Source organism: Penicillium manginii (genome assembly GCF_028828005.1).
Source record: "Penicillium manginii strain IBT 31320 chromosome Unknown utg000002l:1.0-5564898.0:1.0-5567710.0, whole genome shotgun sequence".
Classification (NCBI taxonomy): Eukaryota; Fungi; Ascomycota; class Eurotiomycetes; order Eurotiales; family Aspergillaceae; genus Penicillium; species Penicillium manginii.
Genome location: NW_026643103.1, coordinates 4,988,323 through 5,008,302, shown reverse-complemented (window position 1 = coordinate 5,008,302; position 19,980 = coordinate 4,988,323). Strand labels below are relative to the sequence as shown.

General features: G+C 45.9%; 7 protein-coding genes across 7 annotated transcripts; 3 read left to right on the top strand and 4 right to left on the bottom strand.

Moving 5' to 3' along the window:
• Window positions 1-928: 928 nt before the first annotated feature.
• Window positions 929-1,435, top strand: N7533_003163 (uncharacterized protein; the record flags this gene model as incomplete). Its single annotated transcript, XM_057099813.1, has 1 exon — window positions 929-1,435. The coding sequence occupies one exon, from the start codon at window positions 929-931 to the stop codon at window positions 1,433-1,435; it is 507 nt and encodes a 168-aa protein (XP_056964949.1).
• Window positions 1,436-1,529: 94 nt separating this feature from the next.
• Window positions 1,530-2,677, bottom strand: N7533_003162 (RNA polymerase II mediator complex subunit MED27 domain-containing protein; the record flags this gene model as incomplete). Its single annotated transcript, XM_057099812.1, has 3 exons — window positions 1,530-1,700; window positions 1,755-2,387; window positions 2,483-2,677. The coding sequence occupies 3 exons, from the start codon at window positions 2,675-2,677 to the stop codon at window positions 1,530-1,532; spliced, it is 999 nt and encodes a 332-aa protein (XP_056964948.1).
• Window positions 2,678-7,700: 5,023 nt separating this feature from the next.
• On the top strand, window positions 7,701-8,046 carry N7533_003161 (uncharacterized protein; the record flags this gene model as incomplete). Its single annotated transcript, XM_057099811.1, has 2 exons — window positions 7,701-7,937; window positions 8,020-8,046. 2 exons carry the CDS (start codon window positions 7,701-7,703, stop codon window positions 8,044-8,046), a joined length of 264 nt encoding a protein of 87 aa, XP_056964947.1.
• Window positions 8,047-9,935: 1,889 nt separating this feature from the next.
• On the bottom strand, window positions 9,936-11,964 carry N7533_003160 (putative GABA permease; the record flags this gene model as incomplete). The annotated part of the gene is made up of 8 exons (XM_057099810.1): window positions 9,936-10,412; window positions 10,486-10,815; window positions 10,882-11,279; window positions 11,346-11,428; window positions 11,485-11,574; window positions 11,639-11,662; window positions 11,722-11,792; window positions 11,848-11,964. 8 exons carry the CDS (start codon window positions 11,962-11,964, stop codon window positions 9,936-9,938), a joined length of 1,590 nt encoding a protein of 529 aa, XP_056964946.1.
• Window positions 11,965-12,922: 958 nt separating this feature from the next.
• Window positions 12,923-14,779, bottom strand: N7533_003159 (uncharacterized protein; the record flags this gene model as incomplete). Its single annotated transcript, XM_057099809.1, has 6 exons — window positions 12,923-13,794; window positions 13,869-14,039; window positions 14,095-14,209; window positions 14,275-14,354; window positions 14,415-14,516; window positions 14,581-14,779. 6 exons carry the CDS (start codon window positions 14,777-14,779, stop codon window positions 12,923-12,925), a joined length of 1,539 nt encoding a protein of 512 aa, XP_056964945.1.
• A 647-nt stretch (window positions 14,780-15,426) lies between these two features.
• On the bottom strand, window positions 15,427-16,582 carry N7533_003158 (glycoside hydrolase family 16 protein; the record flags this gene model as incomplete). The annotated part of the gene is made up of 3 exons (XM_057099808.1): window positions 15,427-16,068; window positions 16,141-16,421; window positions 16,486-16,582. The coding sequence occupies 3 exons, from the start codon at window positions 16,580-16,582 to the stop codon at window positions 15,427-15,429; spliced, it is 1,020 nt and encodes a 339-aa protein (XP_056964944.1).
• Window positions 16,583-18,558: 1,976 nt separating this feature from the next.
• N7533_003157 (zinc-binding alcohol dehydrogenase family protein) lies at window positions 18,559-19,771 on the top strand (the record flags this gene model as incomplete). Its single annotated transcript, XM_057099807.1, has 4 exons — window positions 18,559-18,705; window positions 18,776-18,897; window positions 18,968-19,512; window positions 19,560-19,771. 4 exons carry the CDS (start codon window positions 18,559-18,561, stop codon window positions 19,769-19,771), a joined length of 1,026 nt encoding a protein of 341 aa, XP_056964943.1.
• Window positions 19,772-19,980: the final 209 nt, after the last annotated feature.

Below are 19,980 nucleotides of genomic sequence, written 5' to 3'. Positions count from 1 at the left end.
GTACTTTCGGATCGGTACTTAGGTACCATGCTTTAATTGATTGTATTTCAAAGACAAACAAAACGTCTACCTGGGTAGTGATCTGTGAGCTTCAGGGTTCTTTTTAATTGAGGCTCATGTCTCGGGTGAAATGCAGGGCATTCTGCAGGCAAGACATCCACTAGCTGGAGGTACCTTCTGGGCGAGCTTTGAGGCTCCTCAGCTCCCATAGTTCCGATGTTGGAAGAGGCTCTCCTTGATAGTAATCCAATGAATGAATTTGAATAAACACCTAGTACCAATTGATCCTAGCAAGGTTTTCTTCATTATCAGACTGAGGAGAGCCCAGTAGTTATAAGTAGGTAGTATTATTTACCAGCTGGGCCTTACAGTCACGATCCTTTAGAATCCCATGTTTCAAGATCTAAATATCTCAAAGTAGAGTTCCAAAAGCATTGCTACCTAAATAAGGTATCAGGAAAAGAGCTATCTCGGAAAATCCCGATTTTAGGTCCTTTGCAGCACAATGCGGTGTTTGATTTTGATTCAAGGAGAATTTTCCAATCACACTCTACTTCAACCTTGCAAGTTTGCCATGCAAACGGATGTCAATGAATGAATGATACTACATACCACAGCATGAAGACCTAGGCATATCCCATCATCTCAATTTGAATGAGAAAAAACAATAGGGGCTGCAGCAAAGGCGCATTCGGGTTTAGACAGCGGAGAGGAAAGCAATCAACCTTCAGGTTGGAAACAGAAAGGCAGGTCAAATTGAAATCCAAATATACCAATATAAAACCAAGGTTGATTCCCTTCCAACCAGCACCAAAGCATCGTCCAAACTTGTCTCAATAACTTATCATCGGGAGATAATTCTACCCAGGCTCACCAAGTCCCTCGAAACCCGGAAACAAAATCTCTGGCATTATAAACAAAACAAAGAATGCCATCAGATCCAGTACTGGGCTGGATCTGGCCCAAAGACCCACGACCGGGGAACCCATCCCACTGGCCAAAACGCTGGCGTTTCTTCGACGTGCTTCGCAACAAAGGGCCAGATATATACGTTGGCGCCGTGCGGCCTGCAAAGAGCACAACCACCAATGCGAAAGTCTCGTTGAGAACGAACTGGGCGCGATGGGAGGAAGAGTTGGATGCAAATGAGACGCCGTTCCGCTGGGCCCGACGTGGAGCCGAGAGATACGACTTTCGCAGGCGGAAATACGCCGTCCCGGACCATGGGACCTGGAGTCGGGTCGAGTATTGTGATGGTCGGAGAAAGGTTGAGGGGAAGTGGGTGTTAGGGAAGGAAGAGCGACATGCTATACCTCGTTGGTTTTGGGATAAGAATGGGGAATTGTATCCGGCAAACGAATGGCATGACGCTTTCTATGGGGCGCACGAAGACCAGAAAAGGCCTGGGAGAGATGAGAGGTGTTGTGGGAAGTAAAGTTCGTTGTTTTCCTTTTCTATAGATGCAATGCAGTTTTTCTTTGGAGCACTTCAATGAGTACATTATAGTCGTTGCGATTTCTTTTGGATTTTCAAGCGCAAGAGGGGTGCAGTGCATCAAATGCGAATCTACGAGTATCGCTCTGCGATAGCTGGGTTGATTGTATCCGGCGGATGGTAGGGAGCTGTGCAGAATTGTCGGTCAAGCGGTTGCACGTAACGCATGTTGTTTGCTTAATGTCTGCATATGAGGATACCATGTCCTGTAGAAATGTGAGTGTTCTAATTCACAAAATAGAATAGAGCGGCCATCATACCAGTAAGAATTCAAGGTCCCATTTCCTTGTTCTTAAATTCAGACAATCTTGAATGGCATGTTGAAGTTTCGACGGGGATCGACCCGGGGGTGATTGACTGGACACCTGCCATTCACAGACACCTGGTATACCAGGCTCTTGAATGCCTTTAATTGAGAAGATCATCCCCGCCTTTGCAAGAATTGCCGACAGCGAGAATGGATCCTGTCCCTTCACGACACGCATACCGGGCATGTCGCGCTGAGTAAATCTCTCAACGACGACTTGCCATTCTCCATCTGATGCTTGCGCCTTGGAGCGCTCAATTTGTTCTTCCTCCTTCTCGACTTTTTCTTCTTCCGTCTTTCCAGTCTTGATAAGCTCTTTCAGTAGTACATCGTAGTCCTTTTCCCACATGCCTGTTGGCTGAATGAGGTCGCCGTTAGACTCTTTGATGCGGGATTCCACGTGGTTCCATACGGGTTTCATTTCCGTGCCACGCCAGAGAGACTGGAAGCTCTCAATTCCGGCCAATCGGGCGCGAGTCGCCTGTTCTAAATCATTGCGTAGCTGAGCTGGCGAGTCTGGCGCAGGCTTTTCTGGAACCAGGGGTTCTAGAAGCCCCTCGGGCAGAAATTGACGTAGCTCATGGACCTGGAACTTGTCAGTTGGTTCGACCGATATAACAACAGTGGGAAAATGAAACAAGTCCCAACTATGATAAAGGTTGACCGGGCGTCGAAACTCACTTTTCGTTCAAGTTCTTGAAGTTTCGCTAGGGATGATACAAGCTGAAGCTCAGACTCCCAATTGACTTGTTGCGTATCACTCTTGTTAGAGCCTAGATCTTGGAGTTTTTGATTTGAATGTTCTAATTTAGTCGTGTCGCTATTGGGTGCGGTAGTCCCTGAGGCGGGCAACGAAGCAGATGGAGCAGTAGACATGACGAGCCGCGAAAATGCGAAGCTGATAGGGGGTGACTGCGAGGCGTGTGTATCTGGGCGCAAGCTCATATAAACCTCAAGCCCGATCTACCACGAGATTGAAAAGAACGATCACAGAATATCTAGCTGGTGACCAGAACAGCCAACAAAGGACGGACGGATATCAGGCCAGGTGGAGAGTTTGATGGCTATGCGGTGGTCTGTAAAATTAGACCGACTGTAATGAGGGGATGGAGTGGTGATATAGGAGAAGACGTGACGGCCAAGCAGGATGAATGAGCCCAGCTCTCCTAAATCAATTGATTGCGGTGATTATTGCCAAGTTAATGAACGAACGAAGCAGGGCGGAGAAGCGGAAGACAAAAATCAGCCACGGTGGCGCATGAAGTGGCTGACGTAATTGTTCAATAAACACTAAATTCTTTATATCAATACTTCACTACACCGAGAATTCAAATAAATTACTAGTATAGTTGTTTATGTGTAGTAACAAATTCATGTAGTAGAACTACCTGGTCTATTAATACTAGTACCGTTTGATTTCTTATATGGAATTCTAGACATCGATGGATATTATAATATAACTATACCGTCCGTGAGTATTCCGCCCTCACAAACGATCAACTCGAACTTGAACCTCTCGTCCTGCATCACCTCATCGGAAATTTTGCGGAAATGGGTAGGGCAATTATGTTGTGTCTCAATCATTCAAGACAGCTAGTGTGAAGTTTAAGAAGGGATATAATAAGGTGTGACTTTCTGCTCCATCTACAATCCAACATGCCGAATTGTAGATTAATGTTGTTGGAAGCCTTCCAAGAGATTTCGAGTTCTTATTTGTTAGATGCTTTCCAATTTCAACTGATCTTTAAGGGCAACAATATAGACGCCTCTCACATATGAAACTTTTCAAGTTATCTTAAGATAGTCAGTCTCACCGTGAGCTTGACGTGGAATGCTGAAACTCTTTGATCTTCAAGTTCACCAAGATTATGGATGTGCATGTCATCGAGTTGTGTTGGTCCAAGTATGGATAACGAACCAGTTTTTCTGCTACAGATTCAATAAGCAGAGCGACATCTCCAAGCTTAACCCGTAAAATAAACAGATATCATACTATGGTTAATCTTGAGTCATCCAGACCATCCGTTTCCGAAGATTTGATCAGTCTCGATCGTTGAATAAAAAAGCCGTATGATACTAACTACCGTCGCTCAAGATGGAATTGAAAACTAAAAATCTCTTGGATTGCCAAATTTGAAAATTAGAAAGGCTGTGTACGACACATAGTAGACAGCCCAAGTGAGAGAACACCTTAAATTGAAGGGAATACTTCTACCAGATAAACTTAAAAAAAAATGGCGGATTCCCTAGTAAATACTGGTCTTATCATAAGGCAGACATGGTACACCATCACTGTATCCTGGCCAGTTAGCAAAATCCCGAGATTATTCAGAATCGAGCATGCTGCGGCAAACTTGCCTCAAACTCCGTGAGGCTTAATTCAGAGCCATGACATGATGTCGGTGTGTAACTCCCCCGACGCCATTGAGAATGCAAACCCCCCCCCCTCGCGAAATATCTCTAGAAGTGGGTTAAGCTCCAAGATTAAAATTAAAAAAGTAGTAGATGTATGCTCAAAAATAGAATTGTATGATACCCCCAAGATTTCTGGTGGGGAAAATGGACAAGAGATAAGGATCGTAGCCTAGGCCAGCGATCTGGGGCATTGCAACGCCCAGGGAATAACGTTCAGAGCGTCATCCACCATCCAGCCAAGAGTATCCAGGTGTGGCGTTCTCAAATCTTACATGCATTATAAGGAAGAAATGGACTACGATCTGCAATAGTGTGGTGAATCCTTCATCCTCCGAATAGCCAAGTAGATGTCGATTGATGTTCTATTCTCGTCATCTGAGCAAATTCTACAGCTTTCATGACGTATGTGGAAATTATGGATACAGTGCCCGAGTGAAAGAGTCATTCAAAATCCTTTCTTTTGCAGCGGCCAAGATGCTGAAACTCAGGCTGATTGGACATGCGGCATGCGGATGCCTGCTGCTTCGAGTCGTGAGGGTAAAGGAGCGCTATATCCTTGATGTTACGATGGTGGCTAGTCTACAACCTCTGTGACAGGGTCTGGAAATGAAAGGATCTCAAGGCTGCGAATTTGAAGCACATCATGCGTTTGTGGTTGGCGTTGTCCTTATTGTGCCTATTTTTGGAATCCTCCAGTTCGGCCGGGGGCCAGCCCGAAACTGATGAAGCTGGGCAATTCGCATCACGATAGGTACTAGTAGTTCGCACTCTCATAATTTGATCGGCAGATTTCCATGACTAGCATTGCAGCTAGACGACGGAAATTAGAATGTGAGCCTTGACCCCCTAAAATGGATTCTTCGAGCCGAATGCCCCCTAATGATTTTGGACTGAGGTTTGGTATTGTTGGTTGGGGGTCTGCCCTTATTGGTTCCCAGAATCTTGGTTAGACTAAATCCTGATGTTGTAAAAGGGAAGAATGTATGGACTAGTCGGATCCTTCGATTAATCAAAAATACTACAGGAGGGAACGTTTTCCCGTGCGTCATCCAATATGATTGGGCATTTTAAAACGAAAGCCTAGTGGCAAACGGCGGGGATTGATTACTGCCGGAGAATGTCCGCGTGTTCAGAAAATCTTTTGTATTGAAAAAATTTGAAGTTGAAGAGCTACGAAGATCGGTTCACATAATCCCTTTCGGTCCGAGCTTTCCGCAAAGCAAGTTTCTACCGGTCGCGCTTTATTTTGCGGATATTTTTAGTGTGAGACGTGACGAATTTCGCCATCAACTAACTAGGAGAATGTTGAGCACAGTCCATTTGGAGGATGGGTCAACCCAGTTACTAGTAGAGCGTACCCACCGAGAACACCGAGCCTTAAATGTAGTGAAATTCATCCCGTGCTGCACTGGCCTTCCTGGCTTGGAAGATACCCTACTATTTTAGGTAGGAATAGGTGGGGGCCATCAGCACTCTCTTTGAACGAACTGGGAGTTCATAAGATTGCATATGCAAGCAGATGCCTGCACATGCTTGAGGCTGATGAGGACACTTTGCTCAGAACAAGTGTCAACGTGGGATGAAAATCACACTGAAGAGTCGTATCAAATTATACAACCTGACGATCGTTCTGAATCGTTCTGAATCATTTTCAAAATGAACCGACCCAGAACACCTGAAGAGATTGAACCCACCAATCACAATCCCCACATGTATACTAGATCGCGTGAAAACAAAGTGGAGGAGGCTGTTTACGCATTTCAAATTCGCGAGAAGAATCTGGGTTGGCCGGAAACTTTACCCCATACTGGGCTCAAACTATTTACATCTCTTTCTCATGTGCCCCGTGCTCTGTATGAACTGCATATGTGGAAAGGAAATATTCACTTTACTGTATATGTTGTTATGAGGAGAGGCTTTATGATCCAGTGCAATAATGCTCGATACCATTGCCAGGTACGAAGTAAGCTCATGACGTTGCGTACAGAATGATTGAAATTGGTGAAGAAAGAGACCGACTCGATCAAGAATCGGCCAACAATAGTGAACAGTGTTGCATCCGAATGAAAATGCACAGGGTGTAGAAGCGAGCTCTGGACCCGAGCACTTGGGAAGCGAGAGCCTCTGATCACCATGCCGGGGCATTATAGGGCGGGTGGTCGGACAGGAGATTGCAGGTGAAAAGTAGTCTTCTCCGCCGATCATCTCGAATAAGAGAATAGCTTTGTTCTGCCATTCGCTATGCAACTACTAGTGGTTCCTAGGATTCAAGTGCATGACGCACTTCTAACCCGATGCAGCTATCAAGCCATTGATCGTGACTCGAAGTGGGCGGACCTGATCAGTGCTCGCTCCTCATCCGAGCGGTCAGAGCTCCACTTGAGAACAGGGAAACCTTGGAAGGGAGTGGTTCATTTTCAACGGAGGTGAGGATTGGTTAGTCCTCGATCCGCTCAAGATATCCACTTTTTCCCACTCATGTCAGGGGTCAGGGCTGGAACCAACAAGCTCGGACATATTCCTCAACCTCACCGCAACGGCTTGCCATGTGCAGGTCATTTTTGACATTAGCTGTTTAAGTTGGTTTTCTCGCGGGGGTTGATTCGTCCTGATCCCGCCCCCACCCAAACCGACCCTATTCCTAGGGGCAATCCTCGTCTCAGTTTCCCATTGGGTCGGGCACTTTTAATGAAGAGACTGGGAGCTCCATAATGGCTTGTCATTCTCTTTTGCACTGATTCGCCGATTTATCCGGTAAGTTTCTCACTTCAGAGCCTTTTTGGGAAGTCCACGAAGTAATAAAAATAAATACACTCGAAAACTAAAAACCAACACTCCAGCTGCTTCCTCGACTGGTTCAAACCTGAAACCCCAAAGCAGCGCTGAAGTTCTACCCCATTAAATGCCGTAGTTGCGCTCTGGCATCTAGAACTATCGAAATCGCGACGTTGAAAGCTGCGCTGGCCTGTAGAATAAAAACATTCAGATAGTATTGCCATTTGAGTGTATAAAAGTTCGGTTTTTTTTCCTCTCCGTGCGTGTGAAATAGTTTACGGGATTTCCACCTGTCAGTTTACAACTTGAAATTGGTGGTGGGGTCGCAAACTCATGAAGATGGGGGCGGATGTGGTCGATCAGCATGGCACTCCGGATACCCTACTTGCACCCAGCGGTCTTCTACGGTCGTTTCAGATATTTTATTTTTATCTACAGTCGAGCGTGCATAGTTCAAATTATTCTTAATTCATTTCCGCCGATCTCAATGATCAATGACAGAACATTTATAGAGACCGTTCCCCGCAAGATTCGACCCTTGAAATTGCATCGCGCACCTCATCCTGCAACAATAACCCACTAGTGTCCCATCCTGCCGAATCTCCTTTTCAGTCCCCCCTCTTCCATCTGTCGCACCATATAAGATCTCGCTTTACCTTCGCCTGATCCCTGAGAGGCTTTTGTGCAAGTCATGTCGATTACCTGCAACATGTCAGAATACAACTTTCCATTCACGACCTCCGTGGCGCCATATATGGACTCGCAATACGTTGCATCCGGACCAACGTCTACAATGAACGGCTCTTTTTCTTCTCCGATGGACGTCGGCCGTGTTAGCTATCAGGGCTTCCCCCCTTCTCCTTCTTCTTCAACGGGATCTCACCGTGTGAGCAAAGCGAAAAAGGGCAAGCGTGTACATGAGTGCGAGTTTCCTGGATGTAACAAGGTAAGTTAAAATGGCCATCTTCGGGTGGACAAAAATACATTGGTAATCTCCATGCTAATATAAGAACAGATTTTTACAAGAGCTGAGCATCGCCGGAGGCATGAGCTGAGCCACAAAAACAAAAGGTTTTATGCATGCACGTTTGAAGGTTGCTCAAAGGCGTTCCACCGTTCAGACTACCTCGCTCAGCATATGTCGAGACAGTAAGTATATCGACCATTTTGCTGAATAAAATAATGTGATAGCTGACCAGAAAGCAGTGAGACCCAAGCGTCAGCGATTAGAACACCATCTGCTCGTTACAACTCGGCCTCATCCCCCTCTCAATATCCACCTGGGTCTTCTGAATGTTCCCTGCCACCTATCTTCCAGTCTATTGAGGAAAACACCCAAGTGGAATCAAGGAGTACGCCGGGATCTCCTCTAGCTGCGTGTTCAAACTGCTTCAGCTGTCAGAGCGGCAGTGGACCTTGCACAAATGATCAGCCCATGTATTCCTATTGTAATACGGGCCAGGCAGCTCTCTCAAGTGCTCCTCTTATTTCTCCACAATGTGCGGCCTCGCAAATGCCCGCCGGTTTCGAGAACATAATCGATCAATACCTGCGCAGCGTTCTCAGGCCCGATGCTTTCCTTACATCTTCCCAATCAATTCCACCACAATCACCAGAGACGATCAGTCCTTCATACTGGTCCCCAAACATCGACCCACAACTTCCTTCCTTGAATTCAATGGTGCGTGACGAAATCGATACTTCTCGAACGAGAAAGCAAACTATGTTCTCTACTAACTCCTCTATAGGTGTTTGAAAATCCCACCTCTTACCCATGGAATTCTGGTGCCGAAAGCATCCCACTGCCTCCCCTGTCCAGTCAATAAGGGATCTGGCAGATACTACACAGTATTCAAGGAGCTTATAAACCAGCATTATGCTTGTATACTTTTCTTCCAAGCTGGTCTTTCATTTTTGCTTCCTCTTATTCCTCTCGTTCCTCTCGTTTTATGGATGATTCATGGCAAATGACCACGGGCGGGCTACCGTACTATATACCACTTTATACCATAGGAGTTAGATATGATTTCGAATTTACTACTACTAGTATTACCTTTATGCTTCAGCTCCAAGGTTTGAGAATAAGAATTTCTCTCTTGAATCTATTTCAGAAGGATACACCTCTACTAGTATTTTGCGAATTTACTAGTATTAACTAAAACAGCGGCGTGACTGCGAATACGAATGCGGCTGCCGACTTTCTTAGACGTCAGTCTATAAGCTTTGAATGTAAAGGTCGGACCACGAGCTTATTGGGGGCCATACTACTTCAAGTATTGAAGAAATCGATCCCATTGGCCAATAATTTCATCATCATATCTAAGAATCTAGTTTTATTCTGCATGAACCGCTTCGGGAAAAGAAGTGAGAAATTATAATTTGACTCAACCATGCGGCATTTTGCACATTATGGAGTTAGTTGTCTGCATAAGTCTAGGTTAAATTTTGAATAATGTTGATCGATGAAAACACGTCCAAAAATGCAGATCTATCCTGAACTAGGCTTCCAAGTGCGAATTCTGCTAAAAATAATATAGGCTCGATTCTGAAACGCCGGCGCCATATGCAGATCCACCGTCCCGCGAATGTCCGCCCGCACTGCCGAACCCCAGCGAAGATCTGGAGGTGGCAGTGACTGGCAAATGGTTTATTTGCAATTGGTAAAGTGAATTTCAAATTAACAGTAATGTTGTTTTTGTTTCTCGTTGCACATAATTTGAAATATCATCTCAATAGTTGGAGGTATACTACTAGTATTAGTACTTTCATGACAGATAGCATACTAGTTTCAGCCATCCTGATCCTTGTGAAACTCGTTCGCGACCCTCCCCACCGGAAGTGCAACTTCAAAAAAGAACTAAATATAGTAGGACCAACTAGGTCGCCATTTGACTGGATTCGAGACGGTTTCCCAAGATAATCAACTCCTCACAACGCTTAGGTTTTACCGAATTTCCACCCTAGGGCCGTCATAAATGTGGCGTGCCCGTACAAAGTAGTAGATCAAACTGAGAAGTACCACGCCCACCGTCCCAACAACGCTAAAATTCATTGAATCGACAGTGACCAGCCAAGATGGGGGCCAGAAGCTGAAAAATATCGCGATACTCATGTAGATGAGCGCAAAGATGTTGACAAGGACGCCCCAAATACCAGGAATGTGGAACGGCCCCCAAACCAGCTTCGCGCCAGCTGTATTCACCGTCTGAGCGCTGCCATCATCGGAACTGATTTCTCCAGTACAGCGACGGTAGAGAAGTAAGCCTGCCACAGTCATGTATGACAGGTAGAGACCAGAAATGGACATCGCGACGAGATCATTGAAGGCGACCGATGAGCCAATATTGATGAGGGCAAGCAAACAAGCAACACATGCTGAAAGTATGATTGAATAAACCGGCACTGCATTTTTACCGCGAACCTGAGGTTTACCATGAGCATAATTCAAGGACAGGCCTTCCTGAAAGAAAAGCTGAACAATTATTAAAACCTACCTGACTCCAGAGTCGCCAGCCCGGAATACCTCGATCGCGGGCGAAGGACCAAAATTGACGCGATGTTGTTGCCAGCATACCAACCGATGTGCTGATACCCATAGTGGTAATAATAGAGCCCATTATAGCTGTGCCTGCGACAGATCTGGTGGCTTGGAGGAATATCGACATGAATGGGTAACCTGTTGGAGAATCGAGGGCAGCTTCAATGTCCCCGAGACAGAAGAGCATAGCAATCAGCATCCCAAAACCAAGGGATCCATTGATGAGAACGCTCAGCATGATCGAGGTAGGTACAGCAGTGGATGCATTTTTGATTTCCTCGGACATCTAGCAGATTGATTTCCAAAATTAGCAAACTTTCCGGCTTTGAATATGGTGACAGGTCAAACATACATGAACAGCAGCATCGCCTCCAGCAAAGGCAAATATACACCCGACCATCCCAACAAAGAATGACAAGCCTTGCGAGGGGAAGCCCCCAAGGTTAAGAAACTCAGTGAAAACTTCATTCCCGCTCCCATGATCAGCCGTCGTGACTAAAGGGATAAGGATGGCGAAGAAGCCCAAAATATGAAGCACAAGAATGAAGACTTCAAGTCGTGGCAATAAATTACCACCAACCAGGTTGATAGCCAGAGAGAAGACAGCAATGGCCCAGAATAGGAGTGTTCCATGCCAATTTTGAGGCTGGTAATTGCTATGAGTCAGGGCGATGAGACCTTGGATGAGAGTGCCGACTAGATAGCATGAGGTTGCAAACGTTGCCTGCCATCCAATGACAGTAAGCCAGCCTATATGTTTTTTTATTTTCGAGTAAGCCCTTTTATGCTCCTATTCTGAGCAAAGTATAGACGTACCTGTCAAATAGCTGACCATTTTCATTGTGGATTTTGAAGCCAGCATTGAGCACCAGTGATATTGCCCGCCTGAGGTGGGAGCCCTGGTGATTTGTTAGCATTAACTTAAACCAGCTTAATTCTAGGGATTGATTGATACATTGACGCCAACTCGGATAGAACTGCAAATGTGGATGCGACACCAAGCCAGACGAAGATGAAACCATACACAGCGCCTGCTGGCCCACCACTTGGAGTTGTCAGTATACGCGGATGCATAGAATTCGTGAAATGGTGAATGATGGGGCTCAAACTTCTCATATGCCTGCAAGAATAGTCTAAAATAAAGTGAGTTTCCGATCGCATCAAATAGGCTGCGGTGGCATATTCGACTTACACAACGATTCCCTCCCAAGTAATTAAAATCGTACAGCTAAATCCCAAAATCGACCATAGCCCGAAATTTCGCTGTTATTATTTAGCCACCTTGATCGCATTATTCGGCAAATCGATGCTCTCCTACCTTCAGCACAGGTCGCTTGCCCATCTGGGCCAATTTTGCATCGTCGATCTCGAGTGGGGGAAGATCAATCCCACGCACTTCGGTCGCATTTTCTTGCTTCAGCCCCTGCGAGTACATGACGGCCCGGCTCAAATTGGGAAAATACTAAGATCCCGCGACGATCGGAACTCAGGATGCGAACTGGTTTTGCGAGGCGAGTGTATGTAAAAAAGGAGAGATGGTGTAACCATGTCAAAGTTGGGGGGCCACGAGTTGATTAATTGCCCAGACTAACTAATGCACGCGAAATGGGCTACTAAACGAAGTCTCCTCAATAGGAGACAAATAAACTTTGATATGTGATCACCAACTTGAAGAGCTTTTTACCTTGTTGTTGTGGGAAGTTGATACTGAGAGTCGTTACTAACAAGATCGCCCAGCCACCTGAGTATTCACCTCCCTGCATTCCAAAGAATATCCCCCAGCCTGATGCGCCATTTCCTTGAGGAGATCCGTCAGGCCTTCCACGATCAGCCTAAACCTTGGCCTCGGCGGGTGATTCACGATGTTACATCCCCTAAAGCCTAGCTCCACCTTTAAAACGCAAGGATACACCTTTTGTTTTTCATTTTTTTTTTTCATTGTTCATGCATGTGAATCGAAAAAAAAAAAAGTTACAAAATTAATTCATGTTCCGTCGAATTATTTAGGTTAGGGAGACTTATATTGAGCTTCACTGGAGCACGATCTCCCATTTTGCTCTCTCTCTTTCTCTCTCTCTCTCTCTTTTCTCTCTATCTCTCTATCTCTCTCGCGGCTGTGAAACTGTTTCACATGATATGCAGCCACTAACCAGGCACAGGAATTGTGGTGTGTTACTATCCACTTATCCATATTCTTTAAGAGATGATCGCGACGAGATTACTCCGTACAGTATGAGCAGTATGATATTGAAATATCAATTTCGAGTGGTTCTATGTTTGACTTGGCATACATCTACCCCGAGCACTCAATTTGTTCCGGAATTCGGAAGAATTGCTAGATGAAGGAGCTTGAGTTACGTTAGTGACGGTATATCATAGACCCGACAAGTTTATCAAGTGATATATCGATAGATAGGATGACAATTCCATCTCATCGCCAGCTGGTGACTCTCCGAGCCTTCGGTTGTTGGGTCCATCCCAGCAGCCACATCTGCATCTGCAGCTTTGTCTAGTCGATTATTTCTCCATCGCAGAGTAAACTTTAGCACCGTAGCCATCAAAATACACATCCCCGAGAAAGCAACGTTAGCTACATTAGCTTGCCAGTACCTAGGTCCTTGTGATTCGGGATAGAAGTAGCTGGCGTAAATCGAGGCGAAATTAGATCCTGCATTGACCACTGCATATGCGACCGCGCGCTTTGAGCGTGGCCTCGGAAGCGAAGTGGACACCCAAGAAAGGATACAGCCAAAAGAGCCATAAATCGACATCATCATGAAAGTGGATATGTATCGAGTTGGGACATTGAGGGTCACAGCACTCAGGATGAATCCAATCATACTGAAGACTTGTGGCCAAACAATGTGTAACCATCGTTCGCTGACACGATCGCTGTGGAAGGAATTGGAGACGCTGAGAATAGCGGCGAAGATGTAAGGCGGTGCTGAGAGTAGTAAAGTCTTGGTGGTATCATAACCTAGTGTTGCAACAATTGTTGGGAAAAAGTTCGTAAAGCAAGCTGCAGTATTGAGACCCAGCTGCATCAGCCATATTATGTAGAGAACCGGATCAGTGAAAGCGAGTTTCAGCCCCTCCCAGTTGCTATTTGTTTCATCATTATCGTTTTCACTTGCATCTTCTGCTAGACGTGCAATAGCCAAAATACGTTCCTCATCTGTAAGCCATTTCGTGGTCGCTGGGTAATCAGGCAAAGTGAATATCGCGAGAATGGCAACAGGTATTGTGGCGCTCCCTTCGATGATAACTTGATATTGTGAAAGTCAGCCCTGGAGCAAGGATAGGTAAATACCAATAAGGAAATCATGGGTGTTAACATACACAGCCATCTCCACGCAGGAATTCCGGCCTTTCCATCCATTCCCGACATAATGGCACTGCCCAAGAGACCACCGAATGCACCTGATATTTGTGCAGCAACGTAAAGGATCGAAATACGAGCAGCTAGCTCTTTTTTTGTGTACCACGAAGAGAAGAGAAACAATGCACCAGCTAAATGTAAGAGTTAGCAGCTTTCGTTACGAAAAGACATCATCGAATCACTCACGAAAAAATGGTGCCTCTACAAAACCGAGTATGAACCGCAAAGCTAGAAGACCTCGGTAGTTCTGAACAGCTCCTGTAGCCGCACTAACAATGGCCCATCCACACATCACAGCAGGCTGGTAAGTAGAATTAGTTACGATTCGTCTCAGGTCTTATCTTACTAAATCCACTATTAACTCACTAGAAACAGCGATGGTCTCATCTTATTCAAAATCATGTTCGTAGGGATTTGGGTGAGAATGTATCCGACAAAGAACAAACCTTCAAGCAATTAGCTCTACCTTCTCTCCAACTGGAAAACAAATGCAGGCAAGGTCTCACTGATGATGGTATTATACTGGTTGCCATGAATCCCCAGATCCTTCTCGAGCGTCCCTAGACGGGCCGTTGCAATGTTGTTTCGATCTAGATAATTCAAAACATCTAATTTCTAATAGTCAACGTGTTTGATTCATTCAACACATGATGCAATTCGCATAATACATACAGATCAACATCATCAATGGCAAAAGTCGAAGATCAAGCTTGCGGACAAACTTTTTCTCAAATTCATCACGATTGGGAATAAGCAAATTAGTCACTACCACCTCTGGAATCTTGTTTTCATCCTGGCGAAAAGTGGCCACTTCTTCAGATGCGGCATTCTTGCCGGACTGGTCGACACTGAGATTGGTTTCGGTTCCCATTTTCTTTTCTCAAGTTTCAGAGGAAATACCTCGGAGGGTGAAGTTACATTTTGAAATAATCATAGTGGATAGCTAATCTTTCTTATATTTAAACGGGGCCCCGCATTCCCCCGCTTTCTCCATATCTTTCTCCAGGTTATGGGAACTGATGAAGGGTCGCAGGATCACCGAAATTTAAGTCTTGGCTGGGGAAGCGTGCCTAGCTTCTTCGGGAAAGTTGGCGACCCGTCATTTCTCGGCGCCATCGGCTGATGCCCCAATCCAGGCCCTGATTTTCGGGTTGCAGGTGGCACCATGGAGCAGACCAAGCCCAAGAGTTGCTTGTGCTATCCTTATACGTACTCGGTACTTTGGGGCATCACAATAACGGAAAAATACAACGACCTAACGAATCATACTCCCCAACTCGACAACTTTCTCCGCGTCCACTGGTATTACCTGTTGCCGTATCATTTTCAAGAGGGACACCGACTATGCTATATAGTAATAGTAGTAATTGGGGGTGAGAAGTGCAAGCTGAACTTGATAATTGAAAGGAGCGAAAGCTTGAAAGGAGCGAAAGCTTGAAATGTTTGACTGGTCTATAATCACAAATATACCATCACGTAAGGCGTACAGGCATTATCACAGTGGTAGGCAATGCTCATCTATAGTTGGAGGGCACCAGCAGCAAGGACGACCATGGCAGTGGCAAAAATTGAGGAATACATCGAGATCGATGCGGCAGAGGTCATGTAAGACGACGCGGATGCGCTAGCAGCAGAAGAGCTAGAGGCCTTGGAAGAAGAGCTGGCTGATGCGCTGCTAGAGATAGAGCTCGATGTAGTGCCGGACAGGTTGGTCGAAGTAGTACCATTGGAAGCCTTAATGCTAGTGTAGGCGCCAGTCTTGTCGGTGTACTTGTAGGCCTGGGCGGGGTTGTAGTTGGTGATGTTGACGGACTCGACGTACATGGAGAAGGGACCGTCGGTGTAGACAGTCTCACCACCGGCCCACTCAATTGTTCCCTCGGAGTTGTCAGAGTCACCACCGGCCCAGATACCGATCTTGACGCGCATGGGAGTCTGGGGGTAATTCTTGCCGGAGACAGCATCGGCATACTCCAAGGTGCGGACGACAGTGCCGTCTAGCAGCCACTCGATACGGCTGGAGGTCCAGTCAACACTGTAGGTGTGGAAAGTCTCTTCAGGGGTGGAAACAGTGACGGTTGTGGCGCGATCGTAGGAGGTAGTGTTGCCCTTGCCGAAATAGTCGGTCTCGATGGAGGTATCGTAGGTACTGATTTGCTCCTATATCATGTGTTAGACAGGCCTTAACGTTGGTCGAAACCTTGGAAAATATAGGATCTACGAGTCACTTACCCAGTCAATCTCATCAAGATCATCAGACTCCATAACCATGGTGCTGATGATGCCAGTACCGTTGGCAGCTCTGAACTTGACATCGACGCGACCGAAGAAGATATAGAATTCACTCTCGATGGTGGGTGCATCTCCCTGCTCGGAGATGGTGAACTTGGCGCCCAGAGAAGTGCTCTCAACGGTGCCCGCGGTGACATTCCACTTGCTGAAGGAAGAAGTGCCCGAAGTGAAGTCGGTATCGAATTGCCATTTGTCCAGACCGGTGTCCGCAGCGCAGGTTTCTAGAAAGGAAAGTGTTAGATATCGAGAGACTATCATTCAATTGAGGAGAGGGCATCGACTAACTCTTCAGCGGGTTGCAGGTTGTATAAGTTTGGGCAGCACCAAGCTGGGCAGTAGCCAGGCCAATCGCAGCCCATTTCAGGTAAGAGTCGACAAACATGATGACTGTGAATTGCAATTTTTTTTCGAGAGGTTGGATGATATATGCCCTGGTGAATGGAATACTAGCGAGGTGAGTCCAAAACGAGTGAAGAGACGACAACGGCGGATCCTTTAGTTTATAGGGCTCGAAGCAAACGTATCGTAGACCAGGAAACCAGGCAATCATTGTCTTCAAAATATCTATTTATATTAAGCGACTCCATCTGCCACGAACTGAGTACGCCATTCTCCTCCGCCATGGGGCAGCACCTCCACCGGCACAGACAATGATTCAGGAGTAGAGACATCATGATTGGATGATTGGTCTACAGAGCCATTTGAGTGGGGAAGAACAAGCGAAAAAGCAAAGACTTATCTCGAATTCAGCTTGAATCGAGCAATCTGGTGGCTCCACCAGAAAAGCTTGGGCGATGGCGGATGACGGTAGCAGCTTGCGTGGTTGGCCTGGCGCGGCGGATCTAACCGGGCGACCTACGTACACCTCGGCGAACACATTTTTTATCAATACGCAATGCCGAGTACTTGAAGCCCCAGTCTTCTCTTCGTGGGAGGCAACTTGAGAGCAAAGCAAAAATAGGATGTCTCTCCCATGGTAGAACTCTTGTGCCCTGGAAGCGCAGGCAGCATTCGGTGGATTGTGGTCGCTTCTCACCAAGAAGACCCACTGGCCACGACGCAGCTGTTATTGTTTTATCCCAACCAATAATTGAGCCCGGAGGTTGATGGTATTTCATACTAGCAAAACCCAATTGACTCGCGTTAACTCAGCTACTTCGGAGTACTTCAAGTTGACCAAAAGTCCCGGACAAATATACTCTGTACACTCGCCCTTATTGCATTCCATCATCCCTTTTTTTCTTTTTCAACCTTGGAAGTTTTCTTTTCTTTTTTCAAAAAACCCCCCCCCTAAAGACAGAACTACTCCAATTGATTTGAAATATTTGCGAGGAGCTCATTCAATCGGGCCAATGCATTCACCTGCTCATTTTCACTAATTGACCGGAGCAGAGCTAAACAAATCGGGTCTTGTTGAGTGGGGGATCCGATTCGTTGGCAACCCATGAAACCATGGCGACGAACAAGCATTTTGGCGGTTTTCAGCCTTCCAGCGGTGGCTAGTAGTTATTTCTATCATTATTAGAATTAATACTAGTAGTGTTGAGATTCCACATCTTTATTATTTACTATGCTTGCCATAGAATAGAACGCCAAGGCCCTCTCTTCATGGATCGTTGACACTAGGTAAGAAACATGATTAATTGGGCTAATCTGGCTATTACCTTTTACTCGTTGCGATTTTGATGTTAGCGGCAAATAAGTTCATATCCAACGGTAAATGGGACAGCTTGAGGGTATCTAAGCGATCATCCGGATGTCGGAGGCAGAGGCAGAGATCATGAAATTCAATCTAGAATAGCTGGTTGTGACGCTTTTTGACCCGGCATATAATCTATGGCAGACTAATAAGTTCGTTGCCCCTTTAATCAAAAACAGATAAATCGGAAAAATTAATTGCCTGGTTATTTGAACTGGAAACTCTTAATGGTGGTGGGTGTGAGAGAGAGAATCGGAGAAGGCTACCTAAACCGGAAATGATAAATCCGGCAATGTGATCTTCATGCCTGAGGCACCAATTGCCTCAGTAGCAATGAAAAATCGTGATCATAGGGTCGGTGGGATAGGTGGGATAGGTGGGAGCCGACAATGCTGGGGGAAACCAAGTTACAAATAGTCCTGACAAATGGCGACACTCATTATGTGACCAACCCTCAACTACAAATCATCTTAGTAATTAATATTGATTACCAACATGTAAAAATCAATAGAGACATTAAACAAATGCGCTCATAGATTGGGTGTGGCATCATGATGTAAAAGGACTTAAAGCCAACTTCATTCCTTCGAACTTTCTGCGTACACTTCAGTGCATAACCTTCATTGCAATTCAATCCGGCAACGAGATAATAGCAAAAAATGTCTCCATTTATCAACGAAGCAGCGTGGATTGCCTCCGCGAAATCGAAGCCTCTGCAGATTGGGCCTGCACCGACACCAATTCCACAAGAAAATGAAATTGTCATCAAAGTCGCATACGCGGCTGTCAATCCAGTAGACTGGAAGGTCAGGTCAGCCCCAATATCCTGTGGATAGAATACGTTACCTAAAGTAGAAGAATCTAACATCTGTAAAGCTGCAAGAAGAAGCCATTTTCGAGCTGAAGTATCCCTTCATCCTTGGAACTGATGTCGCGGGAACCATTGTTCAACTGGGCTCCGGCGTTACTCGATTTAAACTCGGACAAAGAGTTATTGGGTAGGTCTACTCCATATAGCCTTGACTAGATTATGGGCCCCCCCTGGATAGTTGCTAATAAATCTTCTAGTCATTGTGATGGTTTTGTGTCTGGAAAGGCATCCAACTCTGCATTCCAACTATACACTACTTGTCGCGAAATCTTAGTTGCAGCGGTACCGGATTCTCTGCCATTGGCTAATGCCGTCGTCCTCCCAATCTCTATAAGCACGGCTTCCAGTGCGCTTTTCGTCCAGCTCAAGGCGCCTCTTCCCACGCTGAACCCCCAGTTGACAGGAAAGAAAATTCTTGTATGGGGAGGCAGCTCCTCTGTCGGGACTTCCGCCATTCAACTTGCGCGCGCTGCGGGTCTTGAAGTTATCACCACCGCTAGCAGTGCTAACCATGCTCAGGTCAAGGAACTCGGGGCAACCGAAGTTTTTGACCACAAAGATCCCGATACTGTTGATAGGATCTCCAATCTTCTAAGACCAGGTGATTTGGTCATCGACTGTATTAGCGGCGAGGACACTCAGGTCAAATGTGGAGAGATTTTGTCGCGAATTGGCGGTGGCAAACTACCAGTCTTGAATTCTCCCAACGGATCGGTCTTTGAAAATGTGGAACGAGTATTTGGTAAGATTCTTATCCTCCATGATGAAACTTTTGCTGATACTTTGAAGTGAACGGTCTAGCCCCTGGATTCACGAATCCCGAGGTCGGGGACGCAGTTTGGCGCCAATACATCCCGTCAGCTTTCGCGAAGGGAATATTCCAGGCAAAACCAGATCCTGTCATTATAAATGGAGGTCTTGGTAAAGTGCAGGAAGGTATAGATCTTCTCAAGAGGGGTGTCTCGGCGAAAAAGGTGGTTGTTGAGATTGCACCGGAATAGAATGCTTCTCATTGGCATGAGACCCTCTGATTATCTCCTTCAACTTACGAGATACCTAGGTAGTGGTGAATATATTGAATTGGTTGGAAATTTGGACTATACTACCTACTCTTTGCCATGGTTAGATCCATGATGGCGTAGTGAAATTGAAGCGCGTTGTCCGAGTCAAGCTTTTAGACATCTGGTTGCTCTGGCTATAACTATTTCGG